The 23,752-nt window shown below is 37.2% G+C and overlaps 1 protein-coding gene across 1 annotated transcript in view; it reads right to left on the reverse strand.

Moving 5' to 3' along the window:
* The window catches only part of LOC116773225 (nephrin-like), a 50,891-nt gene that overhangs the window by 15,655 nt on the left and 11,484 nt on the right, over positions 1-23,752 (reverse strand). The window contains exons 4-7 of the mRNA XM_061528500.1: positions 19,164-19,274; positions 14,201-14,407; positions 13,398-13,543; positions 12,272-12,422 (exon numbers count right to left, since the gene is read on the reverse strand). Of these exons, the coding sequence (XP_061384484.1) occupies positions 12,272-12,422; positions 13,398-13,543; positions 14,201-14,407; positions 19,164-19,274 (615 nt within the window). The remainder of the gene's footprint in view (positions 1-12,271; positions 12,423-13,397; positions 13,544-14,200; positions 14,408-19,163; positions 19,275-23,752) is intronic.

Genomic DNA, 23,752 nt, shown 5'->3' on the forward strand with positions numbered 1-23,752 from the left:
AAGCGTTAAAGAAAATAGTGATAGAAAACTAAATATCGAAGTCACGTTAGAAAATTCAAGTGTATAAAACAATAAGTTAATAATCTTACAACATTACAATTATTCATAAAATTATTCTGTTGAAATACGATGGAGAATACATGAAGAAATAAATCAATAGCATTGACGACGTTATGTTCATTTGAGGTTATGCATGGTAAAATATTGACAGGTTAGTCTGTTGTAGTCTGGCTTCGTGGGCTTGAGTCCGTTACTATTTATGAAAGTATTATTTATTAGCTGAAAGAGTTTACACTGTAATATACACCTAGAAAAAATATAAGTAACAAATATTTTTTTTTTAAAAGCATAAAATTGTTAAAAGTTAATTGTATCCAAGATTTTATAAGCCATTTAAACTTATGGACCGTCTCCCCTTTTAGCCGAATTCAGTTTAGGTCGATATTTCATTATATTAAATCACTTAAGTAAAATTACGTCTTGGGCTTTCTTCGAATCAGTTCTAATAACAACCGATGGGAGAAGGTTATATGCTTGAGTGGAAATTTATAAGAACGCCAACATAATTATAACATTAAAAGGGAATCGAAATGATGAGAATCAAAACATATATATTTTACTGAATGGTCTTTATACAGTGGTTTTTTTGTTAGAGTAAAATTCGTAAATATATTATTTTTCCATAAAAATATATGGAAATCTGAATTAAATACAAACTTATTATTTGTAACAAATTTCACTTCAGATTACAGACAGAAATTTTTAGACACGTTGATTCTCACAAGCATTGAGGTGGTAGAGCCTAGCTGTGGTCAAGTTACTACAGCTTGAACATGGGACGGCTCGACTGGGAAAGGCCACCCTCTCACAGAAGATTGGCGTGAAGTAGCCTTTAGTGGCTGCGTTTCGTCCTATAAGTGAGTGAGCCGGTTGCACTTTCCCAATTCCCACCATTTCCTGCCATTTCCTTATTCCCACTCCTCCCTTTTCCTCAACAATCAAGGTTGGCAACGCATCTGCAACATCTATGTTGCGGATGTCCATGGGCGACGGTCACTACGGTTCATCAAGTAGGCCGTCTGCTCGTTTGCCACCTTTCACATAAAAAAAGGAACGACAATAACTCTTGTATCTTTGGTATCTTTATTAAAACAACTTTAAGTGTTTTATTGGTATGTATAATAATGGTTACGACGGCATTTTTAATGAATCATATTAATGGTTTCATGTTGCATTAGGATATTTTTTCTAAAATAAAAATCTTTACTATTATCATCATTGATTTTTTACAAGGAACTGCCAATAGAAAGATGCAATATGTGGCATATAATTTATAATATCATTAAAAAAACCTTAATCAACCAACTAGACTGGGGTTAATCACATTTACCGTAATGAAAACAAATTTTGTCAGTAACACAAAGCTAAACACTGAATATATGTATTGGAGACGTTATGAAATTACCCTGAAACATCGAATAATTTCTGGCAATCTGCATACTTGAATAAACATTAAAACCTATATTATGCAATATCTAGACCTAATATTAATTTATTCATGTTATTATAATTTATTCATATTATTATAATTCGTGAGTACGCAATCCTTAAAAAACAATCATATTAAATGAATATTAACAGGGATTGCGTGTTGAAAATGACGCGACTCGACTGTTTCAGACCTGAGTCAACATCTGGCTCGTTCAGGTGAAGGGTGTGCCCGGTGCCGCGCGTTGACACTTTATTGGCCATTAAAGACCTATAACGATGTCGCCCCGCAGCGCGAAACGTCCTCAAAATAAACATTTACGGTTTCTCTGTTAAATTGTTACTAAAACGATTCAAATCGGAGCGGAATTCTCCCTCTAAATGCTTTACGGTACACCGAGCAGAAGTAAGTAGAATTTATTTATATTTGAAAATTAATTTTCTCTGTCGTAATGGACTTGATCATTTTGATGACTGTACAATAAATCTATGAATTATAAAATATAAATTCTATTAATACTAGTAATAATGTATACAATTTTTAAACATAAACGTTCAACACATTACTCAGAAAATACACATGAACATCTAAAACTTAAATTTAAATTCCAGTTATCTAATGTAAACACACTGTAAAGTCAAACTTAAACCTCGTAAAAGCGTTAATCGAACCCTAAAACTGGCGTAGCGTATTCAGTGGTTAGAACTAGTTTTTGGTCAGATCTTTATGTTGATGTTGGGATCCCTACATCTGAGATTTTAATTACTTTTATCAGGCCTCGGGGCTTCGAATCCACACGATAATGGAATACCTTTAATGTTTTGGTTTGTATATAAGATCGATTACAATGTGTAATATTAAAAATTTATACGGATAATCCTTTGATTTGTTGCATGCTTTTTGATAAATAATTAACCAAGATAGTTTAATCACATTTATAACATATCCAACATAATTGAGGTGTGCTTTCTCCACTACAAAAAAAAATATTAAAAAAAATGTCAATGCATTCTTTTCAACATATATTTTTTTTAACCGGTCTTACAAATCCAACACGTTGTTTGCATCTTCATTGGTTGTGTGGAAGAAATCATGAGATGGCGATAAGACCGGCTATTTGTACCCTGCATTCGTTCCTTAGCATTGTTTTGTTCTTTTATCTTTTCTTCGTGTATCTGGCTTTCAAAACGCACGCGTCTAATTCTTATTCTTCCTTATGTCTTTTTAATATTATAAAAAAAAAATGTACACAGCACAACAAAATAATTAGTTCCTAAAAGGTCAGTGGCTATAGTGTAAATAATGCGTCAAGCTAAATACGACTTAATTACTCTAAAGTTAAACTAGCGCCCAACTTTCGCTTTGGATAAACTGTTTGTAAAGTTCCGCAGTGCATTTACTTTGATCCCCGTACCTTTAAGCCGATTTGGCGTCGGATATTAAAAATGAACGTTTAAAATTATTATGATCTTTTTCGTTTGATATCCATATTTTATAAAATATAAATAAATAAATAAACGATTTTAAAAAAATTATTCATATAGGTTATTTTATATAACTTAATATTAAATTAGTACAGTTTTAATTTACTGATATTGAGTTGAATGACCTGACTTTGCATCGTAAACAGTCGCTAGACAAAACTGAATTAGGCTAAACTAGTTCGCAACTTGCACTATATAAACTGTTCTGAAAGTTCAGGCGCATATGCCCTGAACGGGGCTTTAACGGTCCGTCGCTTGTTTATGTTAATGCCCAAAGACAATTATGGAATTTCAATTTAAATCCGTTTACCGAGATTTTGACCTCAAGTGGTAATGCATCCATATCTTGAGCAATAATATTTGTAACATTTATTTTACAGAATAGGTATTTGTAAAATTTATCCGACAAGCCATAAGTAGGTTGTTCATCTTCCACGTTTTGTAATTTATAATTTAATTTTCATTTTTAGGCGCTTCATGGTAGTGTTCCATAAATATTTAAGAAAAAATTCATTTAAGTAGAGAGCAAATAAGGTTGAATTAATTTAAGACTTCACTTTGACATGGTCTAAGTTTTACTTAGTTCTGGCCACAGTTAAATTAGACGGAATTAATTCAGAACAAGTTTCGTAAGGAAGTTTTGGATATGCTTAAAAACTTCTTTAAAAACTGCTTAAACATAAACTAACATTACAGCTTTTAGCTTAATTTAAAACTCATTACAAATCTACCCAAATTTATTCATTTAATTAAGAAATGGCATTGGACTGAATGGTTTTATTTATTATAGAATAAATTCAGAGTAATTATACTTTGATTTGATTCACTTTTCTAAGGGAGAATAGTAGAGAAATGTTAAATACTGTTTATCTAGCCTCAAGGATAGCCATAATAATGTATTTTATAATGCTGCTTGATCTTTTTTACATTTAAACATTACTTTTCTCGCTGCATTTGTAAGACAGATATATACGACCAAGGCAAAACTTTCTTTTTAATTTTAAGAATTTAATAACTTTAAGATTCCACTACTAACAGACTTTGAAAGTTCTAAACTCAGTCAAAATAGTTACATCTTATTTATAAAAGTATTAAAACTCATAAAGAGAAATAAAACCACTTGTAGTCGTGATAATAACGGCTAAACATCCCTTGGCTCTATATAACCAAGTCAATAATTGGAAAATATTGCGGGCGTCTTTACGAGCGGACTCGCAGCGGGCAGAGACGCTAATATTTCTGTAGCCTCCCCATGTTGTAACGAAGCTAATACTTTTACAGCTTATATTTTCTACTTAAATGGATATTAACTATCGGAGAAATTGGTTTTCCTTTTCTTATATTTCGCTTTTTTCTATTTTCAAAACGTTATTCATTCAAATATTTATGTATCATTTAGGAAAATGGTGAATATTTACATTTTTATTTATATATTTAATCTTTACAGAGAGTTGTTTTAATTAATTAGCACGTAAACTTGTAGTATTAAAACTTTTAATGAGGAGAATTGTTTTAGATGTTCGCTTTCATAATCTAGTGTTAAACAATGTTGTTTCGGCAATGAAAAATTTTATATGAGTTTATATTACATGATCCCACTCATATTATAATGACGAATGTTTATAATTTTGTACGTTGTTACTCAATCTAGTATACTAACTTAAATAACTACTTCATTAAAATAATATAGTAGTTTACTGTTTCTATTTGGGTAGCTCTGGTACATACCTATATTTTATTTTAAAGCATGGAGCATCTCTACACTTAAATTAAAATACACGAACGTAAAAGCGGGACAATATCATATCAAATAACTTTGAGATCAAAGGAACTCAAAAATATTCAAAATCTGTCCCTAATGACACCCAAAATACTGTCATGAGTGATTTATTTGTGTGCTTAATAAACATAATTTCATTTAAATTTTACCATATTACATTTTATAAGAACAGAAATTTCTGTTGAATAGAAAAAAAATCAAAAATTTTACTTAGGTTTATTGTCATATAAATACGAGTCGGAAGTAATTTGTTTAATGTTACATATTACAGAAAATAGAATGAGATCAAGAGAGTACAAATTTAATTAAGGTGCAGTATTTCTGTTTATTGTTACTCCCATAATTGCGCGTTTGCTTTGAGTTTAACAAGTCCCAAGATTCTTAGACCGAGCATTTTCTCGCAATATGTCAACAACATAAAATACGTCTGCCTTTTACAATGACATATTACTGTGTTAGTTGCGTTTGTCTTTATTGTTGATATGTTTATTTAGAGGAAACAAGAAAATTCTTACAATACGAACTGGTAAATATAATATTAATTGTAGTCTGTATATAACAGGCACGTTACAATGTGACTATATATGTAACATTATTTAAAACTTTAGAAAACATTAGACTTTATAAAATAGAAGAAATTTAAGGTCAGCACAACGAAAACTTTTTCCCTGGCTCATTATCCACCTTTTTTCCAGAATTATATAAAAAGCTTCAAAAAAATATTGAAAGTCGGAATAAAAAACAATATGATATAATTATCTTAACGTGATATTAACTTTTAATGTCTGAGTCAATTAAAATTTTTACGCTTACAAAGGATCTCCTATCTCAATTTTCAAGAAAATGTCTTAAATTAATAATGACCAGCTTGTATTTCAAGTTGCTAGTCATTTTAAATTAAATAAGTTAAATTATATTATTTGAAAAATCAGGCACGTCATTCTAAGTACCAATAGTTACATTTTGCGACGTCATACTGGATCTTGAGAGGTTTTAAGTTTTTTTCATACATATTAGTCACTAAGGTTCATGATCTAAGATCATTCTATGGATACAGGACAGATGAGTAACTTTTCTAACAAAGTTGGATAATGCTCTCATAAAGCCTAGTATCACGTACATTGACTTGTAACTAGCTTCTAGAAAAGTGCTCTTAACAATTATAATTGCCAGAAAAATATAAAATAATTAAATTAATTTCCTTTCAATTTAATTGCATTCTCTAGGAGTACATATTAATTAGGGTAGGTAGGGTAGGATAGGATAAGGTTTGAAAAAATACACTTTTCGTTGTAATTTTGGTTGTTTTGCTTTGCTTTCGTCGTTGCGTAGGAGTGTTTAGGATGGTAGATAAGGAAGATGATGGTGGGGGGGTTGCCCGGGGGGGGATACCGGGAAAATTAGATTTAGGGAGTTTCGTTGCGGACGATGCTATGTCGTCGCGTCCGGGGTCGGAGGTGGGAGCCAAACGTCTCTTTTCGGAGATGTCTGGCTCCGACACTGAGACTGGGGGCGAGATTTTTAGGAGTCCGGTTCCGGTGGGGAGACGAGGCCGCGGTCGTGCCCTAACTAGGGCTCGAAAATATCTCCGCAAGCGGCAAGAGGAGGAGTCGGAGGCCAGCTTCGACTCTTTAATGGAAAAGAAGCTGGTAAGGGGGAGGGACGGAGGAAAGGCAAGGGAGAAAGAGGTCCTTCTGGACCTGGAGACAATGGGGGCAGAGGCGATAATGGTCGAGGCTGAGAAAAGCCTCGACCTTATCAAAGAATTAGTGGGAAAGAGTACCAACCTAAAAGGGGGGTACTCTTCAAAAATAATGAAGGCCTCTGCCCTTCTCAGGGAGGCGCTGGGCGTGCTTGTGACGCGCACGGAGGCGGAAGAGACCCGCCGTCTTAGAGCCGATATTGGTCGGCTTCAGCGAGAGAACGCGGGTCTCAAAGAGGAGGTGCGCGCTCACCGCCTCCAATTTGAGGAGATGCGGAGGGAGAGGGCGGAGGCGACAAAGGTGGCGTCTGAGGGCCCGATCGGCCGGGACCAGATGCAAGCGTTAGAGTCGAATATCGCCAGGTTGGTTGGCAACCTGGTCGATGGACGACTTGCCGCGCTAGAGTCCCGGCTCCCGCGGGAGGAGGTCACCCGCCCTCCCCTGGCGGGTGACAACTCCGCCGTCGCCATAGCTGCCAAAAAGGCTATCCGCCAGGCGGCCATGCAAAGAGGGGCCAAGTCATCGGCCCCTCCAACGGCGTCATTGGCACCGGTAATGGTGTTGTCGGAGGATGACTTCCCTTCTCTTCCTCCACCGTCCTCCAAGGGAAAAGGTAAGGGTAAGGGTAAGGGGAAAGAGGCGATTTGGACAGCGTTCGGTCCATCCACGTCTAGTGGAAGGGCCGAACCGGTGGCAGCGGGTGTTGGGGCCAACGCGGCGGGATGGACGGAGGTGGTCCGCCGCAAGGCCCCCAAGAAGAAGGAGGTGGTGCCGATGACTAAAAAGCCGGCGCCACAGCAGAAGAAGGCGGGCCCTAAAGAGGGCCCGAAAAAAGTGATGCTCCCGCGCTCCCAGGCCGTAGTGCTGAAACTACGCCCTGAGGCAGCGGCCCGAGGGGCATCGTATCTGTCGGTCCTCCTCAAGGCCGAAAAAGAGGTGGACCGAAAGGAGCTGGGGATAGGGCCCCTGAAGATCCGTGCTACAGCAACGGGGGCCCGTATCATCGAGGTTCCCGGCTCCACCAGTGCGGACAAAGCAGACGCTTTGGCCGCGAAGCTGAAGTCCGCACTGGCAGAGGAGGTGGAGGTTACGAGGCCCGTGAAGTTCACTGACTTGAGAGTCACGGGCCTTAGTGATGCGACGACCGCGGACCGGCTAATAGCCGCGGTCGCGCAGGAGGGGGGCTGCACCGAGGCCCAGGTCAGGGTGCGCAACGTGCGACCTGGGGTTCGCGGCACAGGCTCTGCCCTACTGGAGGTGCCGGCTGTGGCGGCCAAAAAGTTGCTGCAGCTGGGCAGTATATTGGTGGGGTGGAGCCAAGTGCGGCTCTCATATATGGAGGCACGGCCCAAGCACTGCTTTAAGTGCTTGGGAATGGGGCACGTTGCGGCCGCGTGCTCCAGTCCAAAAGACCGCAGCGGCCTGTGCTACCGCTGCGGCAAGGAGGGCCACAAGTCCGCCCAGTGTTCCGCGTCACCGCGCTGCGCTGTGTGCGCTGACGCGAGCATGCCGGCGGACCATGTGATGGGGGGTCATTCGTGCCGCCCCCCATCCACCCGTGGGAAACTCCCGGCCCAACCGAAAAGGGTGGGGGTTTCGAGGCAGGCGTCAGGAGCTGAGATGTCCGAGTAATGGCTGGACATCTCAGGTTCCTACAGGCTAACGGCAACCACTGCGCCGGGGCTCAGGATCTCTTCCTGCAGTCCATGGTGGAGTGGGACGTTGACGTGGCGGTGATGTCGGAGCCGTACTATGTCCCTGCCCAACCTCACTGGGTGGGAGACGCGGACGGCTCCGTCGCTATCGTCACGAGGCCGGGCGCCGTGCCCCCCCTCGCAGTCAAAGCGAGGGGCCACGGGTATGTGGCGGCGGTTCGGGGGGAGATTGCCATAGTTGGGGTATATTTCTCCCCGAACCGCGACCTGCCGGCCTTCGAGAGATTTCTCGACTCTCTCGGGCCGGTGGTAGGGCAGTTAGCGCCTCTCCAGGTGGTTGTGATGGGGGACCTCAACGCCAAGTCCACGGCGTGGGGGAACCCTCACACAACACCCAAAGGGAGGGAACTGGAGGAATGGGCGCTAACTGCCGGACTGTCCCTTCTCAACACGGGGACAGTCCAGACGTGCGTGCGACGGTCGGGAGGTTCAGTGGTGGACGTCTCTTTCGCCACTCCGACCATCGCACGCAGAGTGGAGGGATGGAGGGTTGAGGCAGGAGTGGAGACGCTCTCGGACCACCGCTACATACGGTTCGAAGTGTCTTCCACTCCTGCAGGTCGCCGGAGTCCAGCGTCGAGTTCCTCGTCGTCCCGGGAGAGAAGTCGGTTCCCGCGTTGGGCACTGTCAAAGCTCAACCGGGAACTGGCTGAAGAAGCGGCCGTTGTCGGCCGCTGGAGTCTCCCGGAGAGTGCGGAGTTGGGGGTGGATGAAGGGGCTAGTCGCTTCGGAGACGTTCTCCAAAACGTCTGCAGAGCGGCGATGCCCCCCGTAGGACGTCCCCCCCCGCGGGGAGCGGTGTACTGGTGGTCGGAGAATATCTCCAACCTCCGGGTCGCCTGCAACGGGGCCAGGAGGGCATATACCCGGAGTAGGCGACGCCGCCCCCAGGACGAGGAGCGAGATGGCCGGCTGTACAGGATCTACGTCGTGAAAAAGTTGATCCTGCAGCAGGCCATCTGCCGGGCCAAGGAGGCAGCCTGGCTGGAGCTGGTGGAGGGTCTCGATCGAGACCCTTGGGGCCGACCATACAAGCGGGCGCGGAACAAGCTCTGCGCCCAGTCGGCCTCCATAACGGAAGTGCTCCAGCCAGCTGTTCTGAGGGGGATCGTGGGGGAACTCTTCCCCGACGCTCCTGCGGGATTCACTCCCCCCAGAATGGCCCGGCTGACGTTGGAAGAGGGCGACCGCGTTCCGCCCACCGTCACGGAGTCTGAAATGGAGGCGATTCTGACTCGCCTCCAGAGTAAGAAGAGCGCACCGGGTCCGGACGGGGTGCACGGGAGAGTTCTTGCTCTCTCCCTAGTGCACCTCGGGGAAGCCCTCAGGGAGCTGTTCGACCTCTGTCTGAGGTCCGGGCAGTTTCCGAGGGCCTGGAAGGAAGGCCGGCTTTGCCTACTCCCAAAAGGCAGCCGGCCTCTGGACTCGGCTTCGGCGGTGCGACCGGTGGTTGTGCTGAACGAGGCGGGGAAGGCCCTGGAGAAGATAATGGCCACCCGTCTCGTTCGGCACCTGGAGGAAGGCTCGGGCCCGGGACTGTCAGAGTCCCAATTTGGGTTCCGAGCCCGTCGGTCGACCGTCGATGCCCTCAAACGCCTGAGGGTGGTGACGGAAGAGGCGGAACGCAGAGGAGAGGTAGTGTTGGCAGTGTCGTTGGACATCGCCAACGCCTTCAACAGCCTCCCACACAGCGCGATACAGGTGGCACTCGAGTACTTCGGAGTGCCCCTGTATCTGAGGAGGCTGATAGGCGACTACCTCTCCCAGAGGAGGGTGGCAGTCGAGAACCGGAGGGGGTCCATAGAGTGGTGGACAGTCGAAAACGGCGTTCCACAGGGTTCGGTCTTGGGACCTGTCCTGTGGAATGTCGGGTATGACTGGGTCCTGCGGAGTCGCCTCCTCCCCGGGATGGGTGTCATTTGCTATGCAGATGACACCCTCGTCTTATCCCGGGGACGGAGCTACAAGAAGGCGGCGCGGCTGGCCGAGGTCGGTACTGATCTCGTGGTCAGCCGCATAGAGAGGTTGGGGCTTCGGGTCAGAATCGACAAGACCGAAGCCCTCCTCTTCCGCGGGACTGGGCGGAAAGGACCCCCGCCGGGTGCCACCCTTCTCATAGGAGGAGGGAGGGTCAGGGTGAGCCCGACCATGAAATATCTGGGGCTCACCCTTGACGGAGGGTGGACCTTCGTGCCCCATTTCAGGGAGTTGGGGCCGAAGGTCATGAGGACGGCAGGTGCGCTGGGGAAATTCCTCCCGAACCTCGGAGGACCCAGCGCAGCTTGCAGGCGGCTATACTCTGGGGTCTGTCGGAGTATAGCCACGTACGGTGCTCCCGTTTGGGCTGATCGACCGATGAGCCGCGGGGTCAAGGCCCTACTGCGCTCGGCGCAAAGGGCACCCGCGGTGAGGGTGATTAGGGGGTACCGTACGGTCTCCTGGGCCGCAGCGACGGCTCTTGCTGGCGATCCGCCCTGGGATCTTGTGGCGTCGGTTCTCGCCGAGGTGTTCTCTTACGTCTCGGGTAGGAGGGCTCTCGGAGAGAACCCTTCGTCAGAGGAGATCCGGGCGGTTCGCCGGCAGGGGGAGTCGCGCCTTATGCGGGAGTGGGGGGAGGACCTGGCGGGCCAGCCGTACGGTAAACGTACAACGGCTGCGCTCCGTCCGGTCCTAGAGCGTTGGATGAGGCGGAAACGCAAACCCCTTACTTTCCGTCTGACGCAGGTTTTCACCGGGCACGGCTGTTTCGGTGACTACTTGTGTCGGGTGGCCAGGAGAGAGCCGGGAGGAGGCTGCCATGAGTGCGGCGCTGCGGTGGACTCAGCCCAGCACACCCTCGAGGTGTGCCCGAGATGGGCTGCGCAGCGCCAAGACCTTGTGGCGGCGCTCGGCGGAGTGGGCTTGTCGCTTTCGAGTGTCGCGGAGAAGATGCTTGAGAGTGACAGGTCCTGGATGGCGGTGTCCTCCTTCTGTGAGACGGTTATGTCCACGAAGGAGGCATCTGAGCGGGAACGGGAGGTTGCGGCTGATGCACCCTCCCTCCGCAGACGACGGACGGGGGCGCGCCGGGGGCGATATCAACGCCTCCTCCAATAGCGCCCCTGCACTCCGGGCTGGGGTCGGGCTGGTAACCCGGCTCCTGTGAAAGCCCGGCGTCGTCGGGGCGGTCCTAATTGCCGGGATCACCCCCTTTCTCCGAGGGAGTAAGTCCGGTCTTTGCCAGGACCGGCCAGTCGCTGGTGTGCCCTGTCGCTGACAGATCCGGGGTGCACCAACATAGCGGCCGATGGCTTTCGCAGTGGTTTTAGTGAGTAGGGACCTGCCCAGGTCGAGTCTCACACATCCTCTCCGGCCCCACCAAGGCCGGTGAGACGGCTCGTAAAAAGAGTTTCCCTGCGTCATCAAAAAAAAAAAAAAAAAAGGATAGGATAAGGTTTAAGCGCAAGCTAATTTAATGAGAATATATAATTAGCTTCATGATAACTTCATAATATAACATTACACAGCACAAATGCGTATAGCTCGTAACAATTATTCCCTTCCATACTATAAACATCGCGACTGTGTGTCGCAAAGTGCTGAGTACTTAAGTAGCAATAATAATTAAACTTAATGATGTTAGAGATGTGCAAACTGGTTGAGCTTAGCTCCTTTATTGCTTACTTTGTGATATCCATAGAATATCTCAAATTAAGAAGGAGATTGCGTCATACACTTGTCTTGACAAACAGGTGGGGCGTACAAATTGGGTCAGGCTCGAATTTCGTTAAGAAAATGTATATAACGTTTCGTGTTTTCATGATTCGGGGGAAAATATGTCGACTTGTGTGATGCTTTTTGATTATTTTTATGAATAGAATTGTTGATGTCTGTCAGTGAAATATTATAAATGGATAAGGTCACGTTATATTTCGTTAGATTATTAATGTATGAACGTATCTATTAAGTCCTATTGTTGTTTATAATACGAATAAATGAAGTCAAAATAAAATATAGAATTAAAGTGAACAACATATTGATGCAATGCGACTGTTTAATACAAGCCAAGTAAAACATGAATGAAATAAAGTAATTGAAAAGTAGTTCATATTAAGACTTACAAACAACATCCAGTTTGAAAGAATCTTCTATGCTTTGTCCGGGAAGCGCGTTGTTATCTGCTTGACATTTTATTTGGACGCCATCGTCTTCTGGAAGTGGCATAAATTGCAGCGTGCTGCTCACCCAAGTGTCATTAGATGCATCTGTTATCTAATGGAAAATAAATTCGATACATTAAAACTGGTAAAAATCTATTTTGCTTAGGAACATGGAACAGAACGGTATTAGAAATTTTAATGGATACAAACGCCCGTTGAATAGTTTTAATAAAAATATTAAAATAAATATGAATCAATATTATTAATGATGTTATCAATCTGTTAGGCTACAATTCTTCAGTTTTAATATAAATGTGAAAAACGTATGTATATATGATAAAGTTCGTTTACACAATCTAAAACCTGCAATTGAAATGTCGCGTCTTAGTCGTTTTAGTAATAAAACTATCATTTCTTTATTATAGCAAATAGTAAAATTATATTACTGAAATAGTTGAATTATTAAATTGTTTAAAAATACCTTAGTGTTTTGTTTTAAATAAGCAGATAACATATAAATCATGAAAGGGAAAATAAAACCACACGGTACATTTACTTAGACAGGAAAATAATTCGTGAATTGTCATCGATCGTTTACATTTCGACTCATGTAAAAAGCCTATGCCTCTATTCATTAAATTTAAAAATATAAAAGCTGGTATTTAAAAAATGTCACCTCCACTGAGCTGTCAAATAAAACGAGCTTAAAAAATAAATTGCCAAAAGCTGTAAGAGATATAAAACGAAGTATTTAAATAGTTTAATTTATTCAAAATGTTGGAATATTAGTATGTTGAAGTGGATGAAACTCACATAAAGCCCTATCGTTGAAAGAAACGTTTTGAAAATAGTAGAGTAAGGTGAATTAACAGTTGAATGTCAATAGTGCTATTAATATACTTTATTACTGACAGTTAAGTATTTCGATTGTGCTTTAAAATGATTGAAACGATTTTTTTTTTTAAATTACTATTTTAATTTATGAACATGTTTTTTCTATTTATGGTTATAAATAAAATGACAGAACAATGCGTCGATTATGTTTTTATATTAAAGAATATAATTTGTTATAAAAATTATAACTAACTTTTCCTCTTTTAAATTTTCTATTGTCCTTGAACCAGGTCAACTGCGCGGGCGGGCGGCTTCCCTCTGACACACACGATAAGCTGACGTAGCGTTCCGAAGATAACGTCACTGGTTTGTTCTGTATCTGTACCAGCGTTGGTTTCACTATAACAAATGTGTTTTGGTTTCATGCTCTGTAAGCTTTGTTTGTTAACAAAGAATTTGAGTCGCTACTATCAGAAACGATTCAAGACATGTAATTTATTTAATGTTCCCACCACAGGAGCGTTCTTTTCCAGGAGGGCAAGAGAAAATATTTCTTCTATGTAATCTCCTTTAAAGTAAAATTTACTGATTATTGTATCCACTATCGATTTACAATGTTGTATGTTGTATGAAATTACTAATTTGAAACTCTAATATAAAAAATAAAGTATATGCAAAATATTCTAAATAAAGTGAATTTATACACGTTCATTATATGACTGAAAGTTGGGAGCTGAAATCGCGTTTGCTAATGGGTTTTAAAATCAAGTATAAAATTATTTCTGGTGGTTTTACTTTTAATAAAACTGATTACCTCTGATCAGCTTATCAGATCTACATCAAGAATTGAATTTCTGTTATGATATTACGCAAAATTAAAACAAATAAAAGTTGATAAAAAGAGAAAAATATTTGAATAATATTGTGATATTTAATAAGACTAATATTTATTTTTAAATATTAGTTACATTTAAATGAATAAAATTCGCGAAAGTCTTAGATCTTATTATTTTATAAGACATTTCAGTATATAAGAATATTTTATTTGCTACTTACAGTTCATTTCTAATCGTACTGTTTTTTCTTGTGGGCTAACAAGGTTGGTATTAGAGGCTCTGCACTTGAACGTGGTGTTTAGATGGATTCGCTTTACATGAGGTAATTCTAGCTTGTTAACAACAACGTGTGTGTCAGTCTTCTCTCCTATATATTGTGGAGCTGGTATGTTATCGATTAGCCAGATAACCGTTGGCGCTGGACGACCTGCGATAAAATAAGATCATATCATATTTAATTTTAAAAGCTTTTATATAAATTGCAAGGTATTTATTTTCGTTTAAGTGAAGTCTTGAAACTCAACATTAAAGCAGATGTTGTTAATTGATTGAACTGAAATTTTACACACAAGTTTTTGATGGCAATGCATGGTTGTGACGTCATTATTAATCTGAAAAGGCGGCATATCCAAAATAGTGAACTAGTTATTTTTGATGCATTTCTATAATATGGGTATCCAATAAAAGAGCTTGTAAACAATAATTTAAAAATAAAACATGTAAAATGATAATTATAACATCAATAATAAATTAAAAAAAAAGCCTTTCCGAGTGACAAGCGTTTTTTTTAACGGGCTGTAACGAAAAGACATGTATTATAATATAATTTATACATATATTGACTTTTAAGATTTTACAATCTACTTAAAACACTATTGAATAATTAATATGGTATAAGAACTTATCTTAATATAAACTTAGTTAATTGATCTCTTTGATTTTAACTATCAACATTTTCAAATTATGTCAATAGTAAAAGTCAAATGTTGAGACAACGCTAGTGTAGTAATTGAAAGAAAATAAAATGCAAGCAAAGTAATGTAACAAAAATATTTATTTAAAAAAATAGTTTGCAAATTTTAAAAGGGGCATTAATTATTAAAAGCATGAAAAAACGGAAAATTAAATAAAATAATGTTACTGGGTATTGAGATCCACAATCAAAGGTCTAAGTCGTCTAAAATTATAGAAATTACAGTTTGACGACCATAGTAGTTTACTAAGACGCGTCTCTTGTTAAAGGTTCCTTATTTTTGAAATAAAGACCTCAGTTAGAGCGTTTATATTCAATAAATACGAAAACCCATATATGTTTAGTTAGTATTTATTATAGTTTTGTGTTAATAGAGTTTGAAATGGTTATCTGTACTTAAATGATATGTATATAAAATATATTTAAATTGAATTTTTCTTCCATGTGGTTTCCTCCCATCACTTGGCAAGATTTGGTAATAATATCTTCTTGAGTATACTAGATTTGGCCGAGTACTTGGACTGATGCCAAATTTTGGTAGATAATGCAAGCCATGTGGACAGTTAAACAATAGTTTGTTGAAGCGTGCGTTCACCACATGACAATATGGACATATATCAAAACAAGTTATATTTTATTTAATGATTCAATTTAGTTGTTTTTACAAAAAAAATATGAGGATAGGATTTTAATTAGAAAGAATAATTTCATAATACTACATTACTCATGTATAGTTAATATATATCCTAGTTTCGCGTTATAAATATAAAAAAATAAAGGGAAAAATGGCGACTTACAGTCAAAACACATTAAGGAATGTTTTAAAAGTGTGTTTTAAAATTCAGTCTTTAAATATGTTCAAATATTATAGTTTATAGCTTTGAGTGCAAAGTAAAATCAGTAGGGCTTTATGAAATTTAAAAGCTTTATACCTATATAATGTTTCCGTATAAAAATAAGTAAACTTAAAAGCAGCTGGAATGTTAAAGTATAAAAAGACATCCTTAAGTGGTAACAAAGAAGACTATTAAGTCTTTGAAACTTTGGAATCTTTGATTACTCTGAGAAACTTTTATTTACACGATTTAATTAAATATTCTGGGATGACTTTTCACAGGCTAAATTTCCCTGCCTTACTGGGAATATGAATAAAATAAACACTTTAAGCAATGTTTTAAATTACACCTCCAATTATAAATAAAGGTATGGTGTAAATAATACAGTGAATTCGACTGAGATGTAAGGTGTATGAATTCAGTTTTTTTTACAAAATACAATTTACTTTTAAATATGTAGTAGTCACAGATTGTGTGGCAAAAGCTCCCACCTCTGAATACACGGGCCGTTCAGGCAATTCTTATATACGAGTACATGTCTGTTGCGTTTAAGAAGGTGCGTCTGTGTGTTTATTGGTAGTAAACTTCAGCTTAATAGGAAAATAAAATGAAAAAAAAAACACTTAATTTTTTAGTGCATATAGTTTTAGGTATTTTTTTTTCTGCATTATTGTGGCTAGTATTTTAAAATAAAAACTATTTTGATTTGAAACGGATTTAAGAAAATCACAGTTTTTATTACAAGACGTAGTATAATTTCCACATAATAATCCCGACGCTAACGGTGTTTTTGACCATCTTTGACTAAATACAGAATTAACTAAAACATGTTTGTTTATAAGATTACATTTACAATATTATACCTCTAGCAGATGCTTCTATTTAATATTAAGTTGCGCTATCGGGATGAAGTTTTTAAATAAATTGTTTATTACATGACTTACTTTTAATGAAAGTCCAACATTTTAACAAGTTTTATGTTAAATGAAAAATGCAACATTTTTTTCTCCTTCTCTCTTTTTGGTCTAAAATATTAAATAAAATAAATGTATATGGAAAATAAATTAAAATGAAATAAACGAGTTGTGTCACCGGAATCTGTGAAAGTTTTTCAACAATATATATTATCAACCAGACTGAACCTTTGTGAAAACGTAATAAAATAGGCTGAGACCCTGTAATCTTTTAGCTCTTTGGAGCAATCTAACTTGAAACACCTACGCTATAGCGATATCTTATCCAATTTATACTTTCGTCAAGTTCAAATTGTGTAATTCTAGCTAAATGGAGCAGTGTGAAGGGCAGAACTAAGTTGGGGTGGTCGTGGCGGGCGTGGCTTTCACGTAATTGTGTTATCACACTTCGACCCGAATCTTTTGAGTCAGAGTCGCCACGATATTTCTCCGAAATATAAAAAATTTAAATTACTTCAAATAAAAAATACTTTTCCATATCTTTGCTTATATTTTAGGTATTATATGAATGAAATAGAATTTAATAACATTTTCCACCACGAAAACTTGTATTAAAATTGACATAGTTATCTATTGATTTTATCCGAACTTTAAGTTATTTACCAAATGAATGTTGTATACTCTCAAAGATTGTTGAATATATTCTTTATGTAATTATTGTCATCTATTTCTTGGTTTATCTTATGAATAAATCCAAAGACATTTCAATTTCGCGATAGAAAATATCATAATCCACTTTGGAGTGTTGCTATATAAAAAAAATAATAAGTTGATATATAATTTTCTATTAATGACATACGTACTTATTATATATGCAATAGCATAATACTCATTATAAGGCAATTGAATTTGTATAGTATAAATTAACAAAATTAACTGTTTATGTTCATTAAATCTATTTATTATTGTGTAGTCATTTTTAAAAAACATTTCAATGGCAAAATTATTAAACGTTAAAGTGTATAATTTGACTATTAGCTTATATCATGAAGCGATTCAGCAAATTCGACCGCAGCGGCATGAAATGACAACCTAATCCCTAGGGCTATGCATAATTCTGATTTGAATCCTTAAGAGCTCCTTGGATTAGCAACTGTTTATACAAGAAGATTTTCAACTTACCGTAATGTTATGGGACTTGACGAAACATGACGCATACAACTTTAGAATTCCCACGTTGTATTTAATAATGGGTTTAATTTTATTCATGTTTAAAAGGTTTTGAAAGCGCTGGAAATTCAGCGACAAAATATTCCTGTCACGGATTTACTTTGCGAAATGTGAAAGCGATTCAATTTTTACTTAGAAGTCCGTATAATTTGTAATTAGCTGAATTGTTTCACATCGTTCATATTTTTCAATATATTATTGATATGAATATTCAATCGGATGATATAGAGAAATGAGACAATTGTATACTCAATATTGTTTTAATTACGGTACAGAAAACCTTACGAAGTTTTAATAATAAACGAGTATATACTGATGAAACACTGACCAACAGCTAATCCACTTCTTGTTTTTTAGCGGCAAGGCATTGTCAAATCTTTAATATTACAGGGAGAATGCTGTTAACTAAAATAACAAGTTATTTCGCAAGTATAATTTTGTATTGGACATCCCTTTCCTGAGGCGATAGATAACTTGCGAGAGTGCCATTTGGAGCCGATCTCCCAGTGACTTATCGGCAAGTTTAAGAGCGATATATCAAAGTAATCGGTTTAATTTCTCATCTCCCACTTGGGTAGGAAATTTATGCTTATTTCTTGACTGATATCATCCTGATGAGGTATAATGGATTATTTGATGTTGTTGATGAATGTCCTTAAGTAATTAGTCTGTCATAGCGATGTTGCTTTTCGTTATGTGAAAATGTTTTACAAGTAAGATTGAAGAGAATTACCAGTTTTATATCATATAGTAGACCTATTGTATAAAAGTGTTTTTTTATAGATTAGCAGCCAACGTGAAAGACTAGCACGTACTTAATGCGGCACATGTGTTCCTAAACGTTTACAGCCCCCAAGATGATATTTAGAAGTCGATTTGGAAGATAATGTTGTAGCAAAGTATTTTACTACAACACTGAGTAAATATTTAAAGATTTATGGATTAATTTCGGTATTATTCTCTTTATGTAGATTGCTTACTTTGAAATTTACAAAAACTAATCAAAATGTTTATTTTAGGAAAACAATTCATGAGTTTAGTAAAAATAAGGAACAAAGGTCTAAGACCTTTAATGACACTTAAATCTGTAAGGCAACAAATGTTTATTTAAATTGCCTGTAATATAAAATAAAATTAACAAAAGGAATACAAAAATCATGTGTACGATTTAAAATATAGCTCTTTAATTCGAATTAAATAAAAATAAAGTATTTTAAAATAGTTTCTCACCTCCTCTGACCTCGCAAACGAGGACAAGCTCGTTGCCCTCTTCGAGCGGACCCACCACGCCCGAAACATCTCGCCCAGACTTGTCGTATAGTATCAGTTGATGTGGTGGAACTGGAACAAGTGAAATTATTTCTAGCACATATTTTCTAAGCTTTAGTTACTTCTGATAATCATGTAATGTAAATATAAAATACAATTTTTAAACAATTTAATCTACTACTATGTGAAATAAGTTCACACACATATATATGTGTGTAACATTATCACGTTTAAGTAACGCCGATATATATTTAAATGTATGATTTGAGTTTCAATAAAACAATATACTAATAAAACATGAACAAGCAATATAAACGGTACAAATATTTATGGTATGCAATGAAACATTCGAGGCGAAAATCGGAAAGGGTTCTAGTTGTAAAACATGATCGTGCATTTTGCAATCTCTGTAATAAATGTTCATATTTAAGTTTAACATTTTTATTTACATATATCAAAATTGTGCACAATGAATACACTCACTATTTTTGGTAACAACAATTTCTATATTTTTTAAGACGAATACGTGATTCTTACAAAATTTATGTAAGTTATTAACAGAATAAAATAATTCAGAATAAAAAGCGTGGGGTGCTTGATATTGAATGTTACAATCATTCCAGTGGCAACTATCTATGAGAGGAAAGATATGAAATGTAGTCAAAGGTACCCCACGCTTTTTACTCTGAATTAAATTATTCCCGTAATGACTTAAATTTTATTATAATTTTATTTTGAGGTGATTTTAACTATGAATAATTGCTTGACCTTCTACTACTGTAATATAATGTCTTTGTAATTGAAAATTATATTTCTATTTTTTAGTTCGGTGAGCTATAAAAGCGTGTTTTTTTAACTATTATTTTTGTATTTTTAAAAGCTCGAAAATAACTGTCGTCCTTACCGATAACGTGGTAGGTCTTTGTAGTGAGGGTCTATTACGTAAAAACGTCTGCAGTTACTTACATACCAAATGTTGTTCGTATTACTTCAATGAGGGGTCACATACTTGAAGAAAACATTAATAAACAGCACCCGTTTGTTTAGCAAGAGCATTGTGTTAACTATTGAATACAGTTAGTTATATATAGTCATAATAAACACGGCTACGAACATTTAAATAAAATATTGAAAAGACCGAATGGTGGTTACAGAGTGAATTACGATTTTATCCAGTAAAAGGTTAATGTTTATAAAAATTGAGATTTGTTTCGGCTATTAATAGTCGTAATAGAGATGAACGATTGTGATATAGTTGGTCGTTGGATTAAAAACGTCGTTGGATTTAAAACTGTATACAATAAAGATTAAAATTGAATTTTAATATTTTAATTACATGTTATGTATACTGCCTTACAATATCAATTCATTTCAGTATATTAGAAATAATATATTAATTATACTTTTTTTTGTATTTATAACGAATATCAAAATCATAAATTACTTATATGAAAATTATAAAGAGTTTTTTTTTTTAAATAAACCATTTTTTGATTTACCGATTTCATTTTAAAATCATCTTTTCTTAACCCATTAAAACGACAAACTCTTAATGCAAATATTTATAATCGATTCGAGGCCCCTACAAAAGTTGGCTTAACTATCCTCAAAGCCTCAATAGGTCCCACCAACAAATGGCGAACAACCAATTAAAAGAGAATTTCATAGCTGAACGACATCAATTAACAACACTGACTTCCGATATGACGTTTGATAGCATTTAAATTTCGATCGATTTTGCATTTCACCTACTGTTATACCAATTAGCTGTTTAGTGCCTTAAAGTAATTAAGATAGTTTTGCTTTATAACTTTTGCTTTAGTACTATGTATGAAATTAATGGAAAATATGGTAATCCGGTTCGCAGCCTATTCCTTTTTAAACTATTTTATTTATTTATTTTCTTATTAAGGTATGTAAGTCTATAGTGTTCCTGACTTTGAAAGACTAATCATTTAATAAGTGAATGTGTGTCGTGTTTTACGCATGACTATCCTCATTCTGCCTTACCAGCGAGAATTATTCGTTGAATCGGATACAATTATTTGCGTGGTAGATGTAATATATTTGACGCGATAATAAATTCTATAACAGAGACTACGGGTTAAATTATAGCGTCTGAATAATGCATTAACTGTTGGGTAGGAGGTAGTAAAACCGATCCCCTATGTGGAACTCGGTCGAACGCCTCTACTATTTGCAAACAAGTTGTTCTAGTTTATAGCAACTTTATGGTCGAAAATTTTATGAGTTTTCAACAACTACTTGTATTAAGTACAGATTTGGAACCGATTTTGTAGGAAAAAGTGTTCATTACAGATAGTACGGTGAGATAAGTAATCTGATCTGGTTTTGGAGGACCATGTTGATTATGACCCGTAAAGAAGAGGAATCTCTTGAGAATTTGATTACGATCACTTATAAAAAACTTTCCTCCTACAGTCTACAAATCCTTCATGTAAGTACTCCTATAGGCATTGTTATTCAATGAAAAGTATGGTAATATAGTACGGAGTCGTTCCCGCACAGTTGCATTTCGTGGCTTGGCACCGTTTAAGTAGTTTTGTTTTATAACACATTCATATAATATTTTACTGATCACTAGCTTTACTCTAGCTTTTATAACCTTATTTTGTTTTGAATAAAGTTTTTCTTTGGCCTCTGATATAAATTTGGAAAGGTCTCGAAGGTAACTTCTAGGCGTCGTTATAAAACCTAAAATTTCTGTTTAATTATAATCTATTATATCTTTTTCGTATTCAGTTATCGTAACAATTTTTTTATAAAGAAATTATATTTCATACTAATCGTCAAAGAAATATGATCGCTTTGACGTATTTATATCGTTATATTGAATATTAGATTAAAATGGCCTATAAATGTGGCATAATTGAATTTCCATTACCGCTCGCTTCAGTCTATTCATGAATACAATCGACGTTTCAAATCAATCGGTTCATTTCTTATAAGAGGAGATCGATACTTCCTCAGCTGCTTAGCAAACTTGTTTTATTAAATTCAAATTTCGTGTTGTACTTATTAATTCACGAGAGCGTATCCCTACATCGTGAGATGACTGCTTTTTACATGAGTATCGTGTGCCTAAATTTTTTGAATGTAACAGTGTTAATCGTTAAAAATATTAGCTATATAGATGAGAGATTATTAAATGTAATGTATTTTAAAAGGGAATAAATTTTATTATATTCATTTATAAATATTATTTAAAGACTAGTTTACGTTCATATTAAAATAAATGAGTTCAAGCAACAATTCAAATTATAATATTCAGTGAGTTATTGTAAGGTATCAGGTATATAGATTTGGATAAGGTTATACGCAAGCTGCCTCCCGTCTTTTGGGTCAAAATATTTCTGGTCGATTACATTTTCTTTTACATGAGTTCGGAGAAAATATATCAAGAAATTTTGTGCTATAGCCAAACAAACAGACTAAATTGCATCCGTAATATAAATAAATCATTTTTTTTATTTAGTATTTATTTTTATTATTATAAATTTCATCCTTCGATTTAAAAGTTATAAATTTAATAGCCCATACGAGTTTAAAATCTAATTCCGGCATACCAAGCCGTCCCATACCTCAAATATCTCAGATTGTTTTTTCCTGAATATCCCCGGGGTATTAAAATTGTATAAAACAAATAAATCTCAACACGAGCATTTATTGGTTAAATTTAGGAATAATTTCGTGAAGTTCATTTGTTTTAAATTAATCAGTTGATTTATGTTTCTCTTTTTTCAATATTGATTTAAAATGTAAACAGTAAGGTTTAGTGGAAAAAATAAATGTATTAATATATAATTCATAATACTTTTTAATTATTTTTTTTTGTAAGTCATGATTTAATTTAAATCTGTACACTTAATGACGTACGGTCTATCGTGTTGCTCAGTCCACAGTAACCGCTCTACGAGTTTACATCATTAAACTATAACCGACAGTTTTCATTAAATTTAACGTTTTTAATTCATAAATCGTTGATGACATGACTATGTTCTATGTTTTATAAATTTAGTACAAAAAGGGTAGCGGCTATAATATTCTCAAATCCCTGATAAAGCAAAATAAATACTTGCATAAAAAAATTACAACTGTATACAAATATATTTGTTCCTGTGTTGTAAACTATTTTCTCATGATTTTTTTTACTGCAATACTGATCCGAAATGACAAAGGATCCAATACAAATTTTAAAACTTGCTTTTATGAGAAGACAAGAAACATATAACGTAAATTGCTTAGCAAAGATCAAATAAGGTAGATATATTTCTATAATAAGTTATTTTCAATTACTTAATTAGTGTATAATAATATAGTTTTAATTTTACAGACTCAATAAATAATTTATTTTCTATATGCAATTAAAAAGGACTGATTTTGAAATTTTATATCATAACCACAAAAAAATACTGTTATTATGGATATCAAATTTATTATTTATTAAAAAAGTACTTGGACCATCAGTTTTAATATAGATAAGATTTGATTGATACATGTATATAAGATTAAACGTTCCTCCTAATATA

Source organism: Danaus plexippus (genome assembly GCF_018135715.1).
Source record: "Danaus plexippus chromosome 18 unlocalized genomic scaffold, MEX_DaPlex mxdp_20, whole genome shotgun sequence".
In the NCBI taxonomy this organism is placed as follows: domain Eukaryota; kingdom Metazoa; phylum Arthropoda; class Insecta; order Lepidoptera; family Nymphalidae; genus Danaus; species Danaus plexippus.